The sequence below is a fragment of the Mesocricetus auratus genome, unplaced genomic scaffold (genome assembly GCF_017639785.1).
Source record: "Mesocricetus auratus isolate SY011 unplaced genomic scaffold, BCM_Maur_2.0 Super-Scaffold_100006, whole genome shotgun sequence".
Classification (NCBI taxonomy): Eukaryota; Metazoa; Chordata; class Mammalia; order Rodentia; family Cricetidae; genus Mesocricetus; species Mesocricetus auratus.
This window is the reverse complement of record NW_024429190.1, coordinates 65,823,749-65,841,863: the sequence shown is the minus strand read 5'-3', so window position 1 is coordinate 65,841,863 and position 18,115 is coordinate 65,823,749. Positions and strand designations below refer to the sequence as shown.

General features: G+C 38.5%; 1 protein-coding gene across 1 annotated transcript in view; it reads right to left on the bottom strand.

The window, feature by feature from the left end:
* The window catches only part of Mob1b (MOB kinase activator 1B), a 36,271-nt gene that overhangs the window by 14,596 nt on the left and 3,560 nt on the right, over nucleotides 1–18,115 (bottom strand). Inside the window, exons 2-5 of the mRNA XM_005068165.4 lie at nucleotides 14,153–14,319; nucleotides 12,253–12,346; nucleotides 4,346–4,479; nucleotides 828–991 (exon numbers count right to left, since the gene is read on the bottom strand). Of these exons, the coding sequence (XP_005068222.1) occupies nucleotides 828–991; nucleotides 4,346–4,479; nucleotides 12,253–12,346; nucleotides 14,153–14,319 (559 nt within the window). The remainder of the gene's footprint in view (nucleotides 1–827; nucleotides 992–4,345; nucleotides 4,480–12,252; nucleotides 12,347–14,152; nucleotides 14,320–18,115) is intronic.

Genomic DNA, 18,115 nt, shown 5'->3' with positions numbered 1-18,115 from the left:
GTATGTATGTGTATGTTTTGTAATATATATATACATATATATATGCCTATATTTGTTTGTGTGTGTGTGTGTGCGCGCGCGCGTGCGTGTGTATGTGTATCGATAAGAAAATCCACTAATAGAAATCCTAAATTTTTCTTTTTAAAGTAGAAGTTTAAGAGAAGGAGTACTAGAACACTTGATACCAAGCTCACTACAGGTATGCCCAACTAGTTCACATTCTGATTCCATTTTTCCCCTACTTTGGTTTTGGTTTTTTTGTTTTTCGAGACAGGGCTTCTCTGTATTGTTTCGGAGGCTGTCAGTCCAGCCTGGCCTCGAACTCACAGAGATCAGCCTGCCTCTGCCTCCCCAGTGCTGGGATTAAAGGCGTACGCCACCACCGCCCAGCTTGGTTTTGATTTTGCTTGTTGCTTGTTTCTGTTGTTTGCTGAAACAGAATTTCATGGCCCAAGACAGCCTGAAACTAGCTAAGAAGCAAGCTGGCCTTGAACTCAATCCTTACACTTCAGCCTCTCCAGTGCCAAGATTATAGACAAATAACATCATATCTGACTCACTATTCAGACTTCTTATTTAGCCCTTTCATATGGCCTGGAAATTGACGCAGTCCAAGCAAGACAAGGCATTCTGGGACTCTTTCAGAGCTGACTACCATGAACTTGTAGACTAATGAAATTAAGAAGCAAAAGCCTGTCATTATATCATAAAACGTATAAAACAGGATATAGATTAGAGATAACAAGTTCTGTTCGTCTGACTGTGTATATGCATCACAGAATTCTAAAAATAAACATGAAGCAAAAAAGCCTTATGAGTCAACTTACCTGAACAAAAAAAATAAAGTGCTTGAAAGATGTATTGAGATGTGCTTCCTCCTGAAGCTGGATCACAGGATCAAAATGTTGGTGATAAATGTGAGCATAAACTCTAAAGAGTCGTTTGAGAATTGTTTTTGCCACAGACATGAAATTCTTCGGGAACGGAACACCTAGTAGAGAGATAAGGTCCCTCTATTAATAAGAAAAGAGAACAAAGTAGCATGATTTGCCATCAAGCAGTAACAGGGTTGAAAGATTTAATATATATGAATCCCTATTTTCATGCCCATAAAATCTTTGAGAAGTTCTTGGCACATGATGAAAGAAAGTAAATTTTTAAAAATAAGAATGACTCTTCTTTATGGCATATTGTACTTCTAACATACTGCCACTTTACAAATAAGCACCTACAAGGCAGCAGATCGTTAGACCTGTTAGCATTAAGCTCCACACAAATATGTGCCAACATGAGTAATGTACTTTTCTTTCTTTCTTATTTTGTTTTTTTTTTGTTTTTTGTTTTTTGTTTTTTTGTTTTGGTTTTTCAATACAGGGTTTCTCTGTAGCTATGGCGCCTGTCCTAGAGCTCTCTGTAGACCAGGCCTGAATTTAGAGATCCACCTGCCTCTCTCTCCCAAGTGCTAGGATTAAAGGAGTGTGTCACCAGCACCCAGCATGAATAAATATATTAACCACTTTTGTTATATTTAATATATCAGACACACAGATACACACAAATTAGCCTTAAGGAGATCCTGATCCAGGCATAGTGACACCTATCTGTAATCTAAGCACGTCGGAGGCTGAGGCATGACGGTAGTGAGTTCAAGTCCAACCTGGGATGCATAGCAAGAGCCTATCTCAAAAAAAAAAAAAAAAAAAGAAAAAGAAAAAAAGGAGATTTGAATTTGGGAGGATATTATCCTAAGTGCACACTAGACCTAAAAAGATTCAATCTTACATTTTGAGTGAAAAAGAAAATAATATATAGAGAGAATAAAATCATGGTTGCTGGGTTAAAGAGCTAGGATTTGAGAGAATGTAGGTCAGAGATATATAGAAAATGTCTATAGCAAAGACACAAGATAATCAAGTTTAAAGATCTAATATAAAATATAAGAACAAAACTAGTAATAATATACCTTACTGAGATTTTATTAGTTGGGTAATTATAGCTGCTTCATAAAAGAATAAAATGGATTAACTGTAACACAATGCACATTAATTTGTTTTACTATAAAAACTATTTTACTATCAATATATATCTTAGCATCATATCTATAACAAATATATAAAATTTTTTATTCTAATAAGAATCTGAGCCAGGGAGATGGTTTAGCAGGTAAAGTACTTGCTGGGCCAACCAGATCACCTGAGTCCAATCTCCAGAAAGCATAAGAAGATGAAGGAGAGAACCGACTCCACATAGTTGACCTCTAACTTCACATGCACACACATGCATATACACAGTAGTCATAAGTAACTTTTTTTTTTTTTTTTTGGTTTTTCGAGACAGGGTTTCTCTGTGGCTTTGGAGGCTGTCCTGGAACTCACTTTGTAGACCAGGCTGGCCTCGAACTCACAGAGATCCGCCTGCCTCTGCCTCCCGAGTGCTGGGATTAAAGGCATGCGCCACCAACGCCCGGCTGTAACTTTTTTAAAAGAATATAAAATCCTATATTCTAAATGTTTAACTTGGCAATACAAGCAAACACTGGTATTATTGGCTCAATGTCATAATACTATTGCCCATTTCATAAATCATAAGGAAACAAGCACACCACAACCAAAGGACATTCTAAAATAGCAAAGTCATGAAGAAAAAGGACTGAAGTGCACATATTCTAGACACAGCACTGTATAAAAACCACTACCAATGATCTTTAGCTAGAAAGGACATTACTAAGAAAACCTGAAAAACACAAACGAGACCTAAGATAGGAGAACAGTGCTTTAGCCAAAAGTTGTTTAACAACACTCTAAGGGTTAATCAATTAAAAACATAGCTGTAACAGTTTGAAAAGGTACAAACACATATTAACTGTCCAATGGCAACAAGGTAGAATTGACAAGTCTACTTTAAGCAAATACACCAAAGCAGTCACTCAATCTATGTCAAGCCAAATCCTCAAATCTAGTTTTTTCTTCTCACATATCTTGATTTCAAAATCTATATCATGTGTAATGGCCTATGCCTATATCCACACTCAGGAGGCTCAGACAGGATTGCCACGGGTTTGATGCCAGCTTGAACTAGAGAGAGACCCTAACTCAAAAGAACAAAATAAAAAAATTTTATGAGCCATAAAAACCACACTCTTCCTTTTTTTTTTTTTTGTTTTTGTTTGTTGGTTTGTTTTTTGTTTGGTTTTTCGAGACAGGGTTTCTCTGTATTGTTTTGGAGGCTGTCCTGGAACTCACTCTGTAGACTAGGCTGCCCTAGAACTCACAGAGATCCGCCTGCCTCTGCCTCCCAAGTGCTGGGATTAACGCCCCGTGAAACCACACTCTTCTTTATCGTAAGTATAAAACTAAATACAAGTTATGTGAACTTTGGGGAAAAAGAAAGTTTACAGGAATAGGTACTATTAGCTGTCTTAGGATAGGCCAGATTTTACTACCTTCCTATATCATAAATTCATCTGCCCATCACTTAAAACTGTAAGGCAGTATCGTTAATAAATTTAGTGGGAAAAGGGACACAAGAACACTCTTGAAATGTATAAAATTAGAAACATTTTGATTGACGTGGTAACCTGCTATAGCTGCTAGAACAGTAATATGCTTCCATCTGGAATTTGCTACTGAAAAGGAAAACTACTAAGTATTTATAATTTTTTCTTTAAAGAAAGGGGAAAAAAAAGGCAGCTTGAATATTGAGCACATACCTTTAATCCCAGCACTCAGGAGGCAGGGGCAGGCAGATCTCTGAGTTCAAGGACAGCTTGTCCTACAGAGTAAGTTCTAGGACAGCCAGAGCTACACAGACAAACCGTGTCTTGGAAGAAAAAAGAACTTAAATTTTAGCAAATAGTAAATTAAGTCAAGAAGTAGATCTTTTCTTTCAAGTGTAGACTTTCAACTAATATGTATCTAAAACATTAGTTGAAAGAGTGAAAAAAACAATTTACATGATACAGTTGCTTATGCTATGACTCAGCAAGCTCTGGTGCCTCTTTTTTTTTTATTTTCTTTTTCTTTTTCTTTTTTTCTTATTTTGATATTTTGAGACAGGGTTTCTCTTTATTGCTTTGGAGGCTGTCCTGGAACTCGCTCTGTAGACCAGGCTAGCCTCGAACTCACAGAGACCCGCCTGCCTCTGCCTCCCAAGTGCTGGGATTAAAGGGTGCGCCACCACCGCCCGGCTCTGGTGCCTCTTCTTAGAAACTGCATAATAAACACATTCATCAACACAGTCCCAAGGAATCACTCAAATGGTTAGGACAGGAAGAAAGAGGCAGTAATTATAGAACTATAAAATTAAATACATCACAATTTATCCCAACTACATAAAATAATTTTACCAATTTTTGATGGGAATAATGTTTCATCATCCAGCTGGTCCTGAACCCAGGTCATCAGGTAATCAATATACTTTGGTGCAGAGCACTTGATAGGCTTTTTTATGTTTGTTCCATCTGCCCAGTGATACTCGTATCTGTGATGAAAAGACGGAAAGCGCACAGAACATCAGGAGAGGTATGAATGTGCACAGATATGTGCATGTATTATAAATGTGTACACAGACGTGTTGTAAACAATCTGTTCTTCCAAGTAAGTACACATTTTTAATCAACAGCAGCCTGTTATGCTGTTATCACAATCCAACCTAAGGAGATTCCATCAAACTCATCCTCTATTTAGATGTTCTCACTTATTCCATTTTCTGTCTTTTCCTTTCTTTCTTTTTTCTTTCTTTAAAAAAAAGAGAAAAAAGTCTCTCATTGTGTAGATCAGGCTGGCTTGGAACTCAGAGATCGACCTGACTCTGCCTCCCAAATAGTGGGGTTAAAGCATAGGTTGCCAAGCACAGCCCCTGCGTCAGAGTTCTCTCTAACACAGAGTAAAATAATATATTGCTGAAATGGAAGTTATTACTCCATGGCTACCTCTGAACTTTATAGTTGTTTTCCTTCCTTACATAAAATTCAGTGTAATTCTTTTTACTTGGAACTTTAAATTTGGGGTTAAGTATAAAGAATGACAGAAAATTTGAAGTAAAGCTAATATAAATAATGGTTCATTAGTTTAGTAATTTATACAAGGAACTAATATACCCTTAAAAGAAATTGGCAACTCAAAAATGCTCTTGTTTTCAGTATTAATATTACCCTTTGATTTAATATGCAACCATCATGTGAGAAACACAAGGTCAGGAACAAGGAACACTAAAATGAAATGTACTTCCCCTACTCTGAAAAGCAGATTAGTAGAACAGATGGCCATAAATGTATAAATAAAAATATGTATGAACTACCTGTCTAAAATTAACAATTTACCCTTGAAATATCTATCTATAAATGCAAATATAAAACAAGTTACTTGATCTATATTCAGGCTAAACCCTCAAGTTATTTTCTTAAAAACAGCTTTTCATGTCTCTCTCTCTCTCTCACACACACACACACACACACACACACACACACACACACACACACACACACACACACACACACACACCTCCCTGTGTGTATTGTAAAATGAGTACAGACTGTACAGTATTCACATACATCAACCTAGGCTTAAGGAACTAAGTAAACAGCTGAAACTCCAAAATACAGAAATGTATAAACTGAATTGGCATGGAGATTTTTAGGTTCCAACATTTCTTCTGCTACCTCACTTTTTTTGTTGTTGTTTTGTTTTTTGGGTTAGGGTTTCCCTGTATAGCCCTGAGTGTCCTGGAACTCATTCTGTATACCACGCTAGCCTTGGACTCAGAGATCCACCTGCTCCTCCACCACAAGTGATGTGATTAAAGGAGAGTGCCACTACCACCCAGCACTACTTCACTTTTCTTTTTTTGGTTTTTCAAGACAGGGTTTCTCTGTGTAATCCTGGCTGTCCTGGAACTCTCTGTAATCCAGGCTGGCCTTGAACTCATAGAGATCTTTCTGCCTCTGCTTCCCAAATGCTGGGGTTAACGGCTAGTGCTACCGCCACCCAGCTACTACTTCACTTTTTTTTTTGTTTGTTTGTTTTTTGTTTTTTGTTTTTTTGTTTTTGATTTTCGAGACAGGGTTTCTCTGTAGCTTTAGAGGCTGTCCTGGAACTCACTTTGTAGACCAGGCTGGCCTCGAACTCACAGAGATCCGCCTGCCTCTGCCTCCCCAGTGCTGGGATTAAAGGCGTGTGCCACCAACGCCCGGCTACTACTTCACTTTTTTAAATCAACTGTTTTCTAACCTTTCCCCCAGAGTTTGACCTGACTGAAGAATAGGCCAGTGAGCCTAACAAAATAGCAATGTAACAGAGAATTACTACATGGTGTTTGAACAGGTAAAAATGATCTTAAATAGTATGAATGATGATCCTTCCTATTTATCAAATCTACACCTTAATAGTAATCCAAAACATCTAAGCAACAATACACTTTAATAAACATTCTTAGAATAGGCTTTATTGCCGGGCGTTGGTGGAGCACGCCTTTAATCCCAGCACTCGGGAGGCAGAGGCAGGCGGATCTCTGTGAGTTCGAGACCAGCCTGGACTACCAAGCAAGTTCCAGGACAGCCTCCAAAGCCACAGAGAAACCCTGTCTCGAAAAACCAAAACCAAAACAAAAAAAAAAAAAGAATAGGCTTTATTATCACTTTCAACCACAAGGAATGACCATCAAATCCACTGTGAAGTCTCAAAGGAGAGAGTCTCCCAACACTTCCTGGTACCCTGGTGTGATGGGTAATCACTTTCATAGTCAGAATTTCCTCTATTATAAAATTTAAATAGTGCAACTTTAGGCCTCTTTTTCTTTGAGTAAGATTTGACTATCATTACTTTTCACTAAAGAAACATGAACTTAGGGTTGGAGAGATGACTTAACAATTAAGTGTGCTTACTGCTCTTGCAGAGGACTTGAGTTCAATTTCCAGCACTCAAATGGTAGTTTGCAGCTACCCTGGTAACTCCAGTTCTAGGGGATCTGATACTTACTCTCTTCTAGCCCCTGCAGGCTCCTGAATATACATGGTACATACTCATACATATGAAATAATAAACAAATGAATCTTTAAGAAACAAGAAGGTAGGCCGGGCGTTGGTGGCACACGCCTTTAATCCCAGCACTTGGGAGGCAGAGACAGGTGGATCTCTGTGAGTTCGAGGCCAGCCTCGTCTACAAAGCGAGTTCCAGGACAGCCTCCAAGACAATACAGAGAAACCCTGTCTCGAAAAACTAAAAAAAAAAAAAGGAAAGAAACAAGAAGGTAGGCTGGAGAGATGGCTCATTAGTTAAGAGAACTGGCTGCTGTTCCAGAGGATCTGGGTTCAATTGTTAGCTTCACATGGCAGCTCACATTAGTCTACAACTCTAGTTTCAGGGCATCCAACACCCTCACCCAAACATACATGTAGGCAAAACACCATTGCACATAAAATAAAAAAAATTTTTAAAAAGAAACAAAGGGGCACCTATATTTTCTCTCTACATTAAGAAACTTGAAAGCCAGGCCGGGCGTTGGTGGCGCACGCCTTTAATCCCAGCACTCGGGAGGCAGAGGCAGGCGGATCTCTGCAAGTTCGAGACCAGCCTGGACTACCAAGCAAGTTCCAGGACAGCCTCCAAAGCCACAGAGAAACCCTGTCTCGAAAAACCAAAAAAAAAAAAAAAAAAAAAAAGAAACTTGAAAGCCTTTACCCTTTCATCACAACATCTTTGTTAGCTTATTTGTTGTGGAAAAATCTTTGTATACTGTGAATATGTATTACTCTCACTGGTTAATAAAGAACTGAATGGCCTATAGCTGTGCAGGAAGAGATTGGGATGGAGAGCCAGACTAGGAGGATCCTGGGAAGGAGGGCAGAGTCTGAGGAATCTTGAGGAGACGCCATGAGATGCAGAGTGAACAGAATGGGAAACACATACATGAGGTAAACGAGACTCTGGGGCAGCATCTAGATTTAGAGAAATGGGTTCATTTAATTTGTAAGAGCTAATTAAAACCAATCTAAGCTATCAGCCAAGCATTTATAATTAATGTTAAGTCTCTGTGTGGTTATTTGGGAACTGGTTGATGGGACAGAAAAGTCCAGCTACAAATGCCATTTCAATGTGGGGCATACACCCACATAAGACCTGAGTTTAAAAACGGTTCTAAACAATAAGAATGGAGCTAAACATGGCTTCCTAGTCTCGTGTCTCTCACGCCAGTCACAGTACAGAGATTCATCTTCCCGCAGCTGCCTGCAGGATGGAGCCAGCCTCCCGCCACCATGCTCTAAGCTGAGCCAGCAGCTGGCATAGCAGGTTAGGATTCATCTCATGAAATCAGAGAACACTACAGGTGCTCGATAAAGACAGATCTAGATGAAAGAAACTTCTAGGGCTGGAGAGATGGCTCAGAGGTTAAGAGCACTGGTTGTTCTTCCAAAGGTCCAGAGTTCAATTCCCAGCAACCACATGGTGGCTCAAAACCATCTGTAGTGAGATTTGGCACCCCCTTCTGGACTGCAGGCATATGTGCAGACAGAATACTACATAATAAACAAATCTTAAAAAAAAAGAAACTTCTAAACACGTTACAGTGTGTTAAAGATACACATAAGCTTGTGAGAAAAAAAGAGAATATATACAGTCATAGAATAAAATATAATTTAAAAATAATAAAGTCCTTAAAAAGGATGAAAGCAATTAAAAAATATAATAAGCCATGTAAAGATGAAAAATACAGAGTCTGGACCCCATATGTTATTGTGGTTTTTGACTGTTGGGTGACTGGCCAGGCAGCCAGATGTCCCTGTCATTAGGTAACATTCCACCCTTCTGGAGTCTTTGATGGAGTTAAAAGATTAATTAGACAGCCAGGCGTTGGTGGTGCATGCCTTTAATCCCAGCACTCAGAAGGCAGAGGCAGGCGGATCTCTGTGAGTTCAAGGTCAGCCTGGTCTACAGAGCGAGTTCCAGGACAGACTCCAAAACAATACAGAGAAACTCTGTCTCGAAAAACCAAAAAAATAAAAAGATTAATTAGACTTAAAGTTTTCCTAAGTTATGATAAAAAGTAAATTGAATATAAAATTTTAGACTTACAAAGACAAAATAAATAATAGGGTATTTTCTCTAAATTTGCCAAATATAGATGGACTGAATGTTGTAATTGTATTCTTACTTGATAACTGTTTTTGTTGTGTACAATTTTACTTTTAATTAGACAAAAAGGAGAACTGCTCTGGAACAATCTTTGTACACTGTGAATGTGTATCACTCTCACTGGTTAATAAAGAGATGACTGACAGGCTTATACCTGGGCAGGAAGAGACTGGGTGGGAAGGTCAGACTAGGAGGAAAAAGGGCAGAGTCTCAAGAGTCTCAAGGAGACACCATGAGATGGAGAGTGTGCAGGTAAACGAGCTTGAGGCAGCATATAAATTAATAGAATTGGGTTAATTTAACTTATAAGAGCTAGTTAAAAGTTTAAGCCATCAGCTGAGCATTTATAATTAATATTAAGTCTCTGTGGTTATTTGGGCACTGGCTGGTGGGACAGAAAGATTCATATTCAATATCCTGGAGTTTTACAAAATCTCAACTTTCAATATGCTAAGATTTTTTGAAAAATTAAACAACTATATGTTGTTTATAACTCTAGCACTTAAACCATAATTCCTTCCCTAGTCTTTTCTTTTGTTATGTTTATAATTAAGATTTTCTTATGGTGTGAGTTTGAAATGTGTCACAGGCTCATGTACAAATGGTGCTCGTATATCACGGGGACAGGCCTTGAAGATTTCAACTGGAGCTGTCTCTCCTGATCCTCCAATATCTTTCCTGATCATCTCTGCTCCATGCCAACCCATCAGCCATGCCTTCCCCACTGTGGCAGACTGAAATGCCCTGAATCTATGAGCCAAAATTGAGCCTTTCTTCAAGTCTCTTCTGTCAGATATTTTTTTTCACACAAATGACTTCATTTGCCTGGTGGTAACGGTGTATACCTCTGATCCTAGCACTTGGGAGGCAGAGGCAAGCTGAGTTTGAGGCCAATCTGGCAAGTTCTAGGACAGGTTGGGCTACACAGAAAAAGCCTGCCTTGGGAGGGAAAACTCTCAAAAACCGAAGGAAGGAAAAGGAAAAAGAGCTGGGCATGGTGGGCACAGCTATAATCCCAACACAACTAAGAAGGATTCTCGTCTAATGCCTACCTGAACTGCACAGGGAAGATGTGAGGAGCAGGTGGGCAGGCAATGTGCTGCAGAAGAATCTGCTTTTCTTTCCCAAAGGTAGAGCTACTTTGTTCTTCCATACATACTAACCGTGTAATAACAAAATTTAAACCATCTATTTCCACAGGAGACTTTAAACATCTGAACTGAACACCAATAGTACCAATAGGAATTAAGTTATAAAAGGAAATTTATTTTCTCCAATGCCTTTTTTTCTTATGAGATCTTAAAATAACAAGGGACAGAAATATGATAAAACTAAGACATTTTCATCTGTCCAAACCACAATATTTAGCCAAAGCAACATCTAATTCATTTAAAATCAAATTTGAAAACAAAAGGCATTTCTGATTAAAGATTTACAAAGGGTCAGGTGTGGTGGTACACACCATTCATCTCAGAATTCAGAAAACAGAGGCATGCAGATCTCTGTGAGTTTGAGGTTAGCCTGATCTACATAGGGAGTTACAGGACAAACTGGGCTACACAAAGACTGTCTCAAAAAAGCAGCAACAAAAGTTCCATAAAGAACAGTTCTCCAAAATAAAGAGTTCCTCAAGAGGTGAAAACCACCAGTTACAATTCTAACAGATGAAATCTAAAAGAAGCAGGGAAGTGAGATGTGGAGAAACTCCCTCCTGTGGGCAATAAAGTAATGTAGGGCAAAACAGAGCTCTCTGCTTTTCTAGTAAGAATGACCAATGTGTATTGACCTCCTAAGATAGCAACACCACCTTTCCCGAGCTTCCATATCTCTGCTGCAAGTTTATCTATCATCAGCTGACTAAATTCTGTATGTTCGTCATGATACATGATATATTTACATATCACTAAATAAATAGCAGTGGCCTTTATAAAAGCTAATTTCAAAAGGGCAGAGCCAACCAATACTGATTACTGAGGAAGTGATAAATGCTATCTTTACACAAAGACAGATTTAAAAGAACAAAGAATTTGAGTAGCACACCTGACACCCTTGATTTGATCTTGACCGCACATACAATATTGTGGTGATATTATTTATGATTTAATAAAGCTCCTCTGAGGGTTCAGAATGCAAAGCTAGCCACAAGCATACAGACCAGGCAGTGGTGGTACAAACTTTTAATTCCAGGACTCAGGAGACAGAAGTAAATGGATCTCTGTGAGTTCAAGGCCACCCAGGGCTACGCAAGAGTGGTTCAGTCTAAAAAGAGAAAGAGCTCACACAAAGGAGATCTTAGCCTTTGGGATCACACACCTTTTATCCCAGTACTAGGGAGGTGGAGACAGCAGTGATATGGCTGGGCAGAGAGAGGAATACAAGGCGGGAGGAGACAGGAGGTCTGAGCATTTGCCTCTGAGGATTCCTGAAGAACACTGTCTCTGAGGATTCGAGGAGACAGGATTGCAATTTCAGCTTGGTAGAGGTAAGGGCTACTGGTCTGGCTGCTTTGGTTTTCTGATCTTCAGCTTGAACCCTAATATAATATTACAGGATTAAACACAACATAATAAAAAAAATGTATCATTATAAGAGAGAAACTACTAGGGCTTGGAAAGATGCCTCAGCTATTTGGAGCCTGCAAAGCTCTTCCAGAGGATCTGAGATAGGCTCCAACCTGCAGCAGCTCCAGATCAGATGCTTCTGAGCACTTACACTCACATGAACACACTTAGACACACACACACACTAAAAACAATCTTTTAAAATGGAAAGGCTGGGCAGAAAGAGCCCATCCACACTGAAGAACTCCAGTGACAAAATGTTCAGCAGGGGCCTGGAACAAGGGTGAGATATTTTAAAACTTTAACGTAAGATAAAAAGAAGAAACACAAAGGAAGAAAAATGTCCAAGAAGGATAGAAGAAGCAACTTTTCAGAAGAAACAGTAACTGGCAAGGAGTTTCCAGGAAGCTAGTTCAGGTGGATGGGGAAAGATACCGTATACAGAGAGGAAAGGCAAGCACAGGAAGACCACTGAGGGAACTGCTAGAACCCAGGAAGTGCAAGGCTAGACACTTCCTTCTCACCTAAGAGCAAGGAAAACTGATTATTAACCATATCTTACTTTGGTCCAGCTGACATCACCGGACAACTCTCCTCTGTACAGAAGTCTGTGATGGTTCCATAAAGCATATTGATTTGATTGAAAAAATCCACAGCTGCAAAGCAAATGTCCATTATAAGTAAAAAAAAAAAAAAAAGACGGTAAAAAAGTAACTTTACTCTATTTAAGCAGAACCCCAGGTTTTTTTCCCTACCAAAGCAGGTGGAAAGCTTACATCAAAGCCCCAACTGCTAACTATATAAAATAGAGAGCAAGAAAAGAGTGTGAAAAATTATTGGCAACCCACATAAAAAAATGTATACATAAAATAGACAGAGAACTATATGTGAGAAAGAAAAGCCAATACACCAGGAAAAGTAACAATTTAAAATGCCCCCTCACAAAAAAACCTTTCTAGATAATCAAAATCCTATGAAAAATGTTGACAGAATGAAATCACAAATTTAAATGCTAATGGGTTGCCATTCTAAAGCTACCCCCTGCAAAAACATTACTTCAAAATAGAAAAAGCCAACACAATGTGAATTGAATTGTGTATGCATTCGGGGGCTAGAGAAAGACACTGATGGCTATTCCAGGACCACAGACACTCAGTTTTAGCTACTCAGAAAAAGAAAATACAGACAGAAGGTAATTATCTGCTTCTATACCTAATATCTTGGGTTCTACAATAAAGGGTTTTACACAGCCATTCTTTTTTTTTTTTTTTTTTGGTTTTTACAAACAGGGTTTCTCTGTATTGTTTTGGAGACTGTTGGTCCAGCCTGGCCTCGAACTCACAGAGATCCGCCTGCCTCTGCCTCCCGAGTACTGGGATTAAAGGCATGGGCCACCACCACTGCCCGGCTTACACAGCCATTCTTAATTAGCATATGCACAATGGCAAAATGACTCAGTGAGTAGGTGTGCTTGCCACCAAGCATGACAACCTGAGTTCGATCCCCAGGACTCACACAGTACAGAGAAAAGACTGTCCTCTGACCTCCACATACTTGGTGTGGCATGTGTACCCATACACATTAACACATACATGCAAATACACAAATAAATAAATATGAAAAATCCAAATAAATAAATGGGGTCTCAAAAGTACAAAAGCACAAACAAGTGTCAAAAGGCAGAAGAGAGAAGAGAGAAAAAGAGAGGAAGAACAGGAGGGGCAGAGCAGAGCCATGCATGGTAGCACACACCTTTAGTCCCAGCAACTGGGAGGGAGGTAGATCTGTCTAAATTGAAGACAAGCCTAATCTACATAGTGAGTTCTAGGCCAGCCAGGCCTACACAGTGAGACCCTGTAATAATGTACACGTACATTAGAAATATATTCTGGGTCTGGAGAGATGGCTCAGAAGTTAAGAGCACGGGCTGCTCTTCCAGAGGTCCTGAGTTCAATTCCCAGCAACCACATGGTGGCTCACAACCATCTGTAATGAGATCTGGTGCCCTCTTCTGGCCTGCAGGCGTACATGGAGGCAGAATGTTATATACATAGTAAATAAATAAAATCTTAAAAAAAAGTTTAAAAAAAAGAAATTTATTCTGATTATCTTTGAGATGTCACAAAAATCATCTTATAGGTAAGATGTCGCTCACCAATAAAGTGAAAAAACAAATCTTTTTATTATTTCTAACAACAAAACTCTCAGTCCAGAAATCATATTACTTATAATCACATCATAATTACATAATTCAAAAATAATGCGACAGTGAAGTTCTACTGACATTTCATAAAATTTCATCCTCAGATAAAATAACATGAAGACTAATATTGGATTAGGACATCACTATATTGTGACTATGAGGAAAATAGGTCCTACAACAGATAGTACCTCAACATTTCACCTGCAGTAAGGTCACTGACCCAATGCAGAATCTGCTGAGAAACAGAAAGGCTACTTACTATTAACTGCAACCCACTCATTTAGATCTTCTCCCTCAGGAAGCATGACGGCCATCCGGAGGTTGCCACTGCCAAGTGTGGCTTCTGCATGTTTTAAGAGCTCATACTGGTGAGAACCCTCTGGGATGTTCTTCTTTGGTTTAAAAGTTTTAGAAGAGCGACTACCACTATGAGCAGAAAAAAAGGGAGGAGGGATACTTTATTATTTAAATAAATACTATCAATAGAATCTACAATTTTACTCAGTAACAAAACAAACCTTATAACCCCCTGTATCATATAAGATCACCATGGCTTAAAGTCAGAATTCAACACAATACTAATTGCAGAAACCCTATAAACTCGTGGAAATTGAACAATGCTCAACTGAATCATCTCTGGGTCAAGGAAGAAATAAGAAAGAAATTAAAGACGTCCTAGAATTCAATGAAAGTGAAAGAATCTACAATTTATTACTGGGTAAAATAAAAGTCATCTTAAATATCCAAAAAATTAGTAGGAATTACACTTTCAGCCCCCAAACTTAAACTGCACTAGCTATATTAATCCTAGCAATAATGTAGTTACTGTAATGACTGTGTTATCTACCCAAAACACAAACCACATACAAACATTCACTATATCCTCTAATTCAACTCAGAAGGAGAAAAAGAACTTTCAGCTGTAACTAATCCAGTTCCCCACAGTAAACTAACCACTCTAGATTACAGACTACAAAGCACTTCCATAATAAGTATTTAGCAATTTGATTTCTTATTCAGCCTTGTTTGTCATTTTAATACACAAAAGTGTTTTCTCTAACAGCAAGGGGAAAAGAAGCTAACTGTTCCTCTACCCAATTATAGGAAGAATTTGCAATCAATCTTAATGCAGAATTTTGGTTAAATGGGTAGTTAATATAACTAATTGTTCAAATTTCAGAATGTATACATATACACATGCAGTGCAGTATATGTAACATACAAATATATACAGTCAGCCCTCCATATGAGCCTGCAAATTGACTCAATCAAACAAGAACTGAAAATACTTGGGGAAATTAAATATACTGTTTCCCTGCCATTCTCTAAAGACAGTATTGCACTTCCACTGTGTAAGTAAACTAAGACATGAGCTTAAAAGTACGTAAGAGGAGCCTAGCATTGGTGGTGCACACCTTTTGTCCCAGCAATCGGAAGGCAGAGGCAGGCGGATCACAGTGAGTTCCAAAACAGCCAGGGCTACAGAGAAACCCTATCTTGGGAGTGGGGAACCAGTATGTAAGAGGCTGGATGTAATATATATGAATCACACTGTTCTATAAAAGACAGTTAAGCACACCTGGACCCAGTTTCTTCACACACGCCATGGTATTCCCCCCCCCATATAGAGGATATAGACTTGTACCACCAGGCCTAGCAAAAAATAAAATGTTAAACAATTCAGCAAATGAAATGATTTTGCAGCTATGATTTGTAATTGTTATAATTTTAATTATTGATTCTTAAGAGTTCTAATAAAATTTTTCTATAATTTTCACATGTTACTATCAAGTTGAAGGTGTTATAAAAAGTCTTATGTTCATTAGTGCTACAGTTTGGAAATGGGCAGTATCCCCTGAAAGATTAGTGTATAAAGGGCTGCTTCCCAGGATGCTACTGCATGTCAGTGGAACCCTTAAGAGACTTAGCCTTGTAAAAGGTCCTTGTCAAACTCTGGATGTCAGGCTTTGCATGCAGGTGCTTTGGCCAGCTGAGTCATTTCATTTGCCCAAAAGTCTATGCACCATCATGAAGAAAATGACACATGAATAACCCGGTCTATGTATGTATACTTATCTGTGATAAATTATCAACTTGTATAATGAGACAGAAAATACTTGCAATGTTATACTCAAAATATAAACTATAGTTATCTGTGAAGTTCTAGTTGTAAATTATGTTCTTTGACTTTCTGATGCAGGTCCTCATTATGCAGTACAGGCTGGCCTCAAACTGGCAATCCTCCTGCTTCCCAGAGATTACAGACATGTACCAGCATGCCCACCAGGAATTATTTTCTTTCTTTGCTTAACTGCATTTTGTAGTATCTCCAGTAAACTTATTTTAATACTAATAAGAATAAGTTATAATATTATTAGGTTTAAAAGTTTCCCCTTTGTCTTCCTCTGTTGAATTAGTGACAAAAATCTTAGAAAAAAAATCCTACCAGTATAAGCATGGGGCCTGCTAACAGACTATTCCGAAAAACAGGGCCAACTTGAAAAATACAAGTATATATGGGCTGATGGAACACCTTTCTAGTCAGCACCAGTGTTAGGGAGGATATAGAAAATATAACCATGAGGTACAGACAAGACAGCATAAGAGCCTAGTAACCACATGACACTCCAGTTTCCTCAGGTCCAATGCCCTCTTCTGGCCTCCACAGGCACTGCATGCGCATGGTTCACATACGTAAATGCAGGGAAAACACTCATATCATAAAATAAAAGTAAGTAAACCTTTCAAGTCCTCAGTGCCTGGCTCACAGTAAAATTCATCAAGTTACAATTTGGCATTTATTAATTAACTTCTGTTATAAATGAAAACTGTAAAGCACTAAAATAAGCTAACTCATCTGTTTAAAAACAAGAAATAAGGATGGAGGAACACAGAAAAAAGTGCAAGAAGAAAAGAGAAAGACACATGAACTCACATAAAATGCTGGTCTTTTTCCTACATTTTTTACTGCTACAAAAGAAAAATGATATGTATATTTCTCCTCCTGATTAAGTATTGTTTTTATACTAATCTTTTAAAAACGTAATGCATAATTAAATACAGATTATTGTTACTTATAATAGTCAGAACTTATAGTTAGGTTAGTTAGGTTTTCTAGATATACAGAGATATATTTGAGATAGATAGTCTTTCAGACCTTTCAAAGACCTTCAAAACATGACATTTAAAATGGCTTAGGGTTTTTCTTGACAATGAGAAATGTCTGCTCCTGGCAGCACCAATCACGTGGAAGGATGGGCATCGAAGAGACTCATTATGGAGTTTGCTTTCAACATGGCAAGATGAGTCATTTGGGCAAGAAACTGCTCTTGCCTGGACTGCTTGACTTCGCTGTATAAACTGGACATGTAGGACCCACAGGAAAGTGACTGCTGAACTCAGTCTTATAGGGTTCCTGCTTCATGGAAGAATCTACCAGGCTTTCTACAGGACACAGAAAAGTGAATGACAGACTGCCAATGCCGATGAACAGCTTAAAATTTCCTGCTTTGCTGAGAAGTCTTCCAGACACATTGTGGCCTATGAGCTGAAGATGGATGCCCCAACGTTACAGAGGAACTTTGGGTGACTGTCCAGGTAGCGAGATGTCTCTGAGAATTCTAGTGTTTATATATTATTACCCTTCTGTGGTCTTTGAGTCAAAGACAGATAGTTGTAGCTATAGTTTTCCTTAGTTATGATAAAAGATAAGTTACATATAAGACTTTAGACTCACAAAGATAGGATAGATGATATTTTCTTTAAATCTTACTAAATGTTAATGGACTAAATATTGTAACTATAGTTCTTACTTGATATCTGTTCTGTTATATATATATAATTTGACTATGTTAAAGTTAAAACCTTTCTTTTTATTTAGACAGAAAAGAGGAGATGATGGGGAAGTCCTGTGAATATGTCGATAAAGCACTGTTGGCCAATAGGGAAGCAAGATAGGTGGGACTAGGAGTTGAAGAGAATTCTGAGAGACACAGGCAGACATCAAGTATCCACCAGAGGAGTTAAGAGGTCCGGACCCTTTCTCCGGTAAGAGAAATACTTAGATTAACAATTATGGGTTAAATAATTAAGTCAGAGATAGCCAGTAAGAAAAAAGCAAATGGCCAACAGCTTAATAATTAATATAGCCCCCTATGTGTTCATTTGGGACTGATGCGGCTCTGGAACCAGGCTGGCGGAAAGACAATACTCTACAACACTC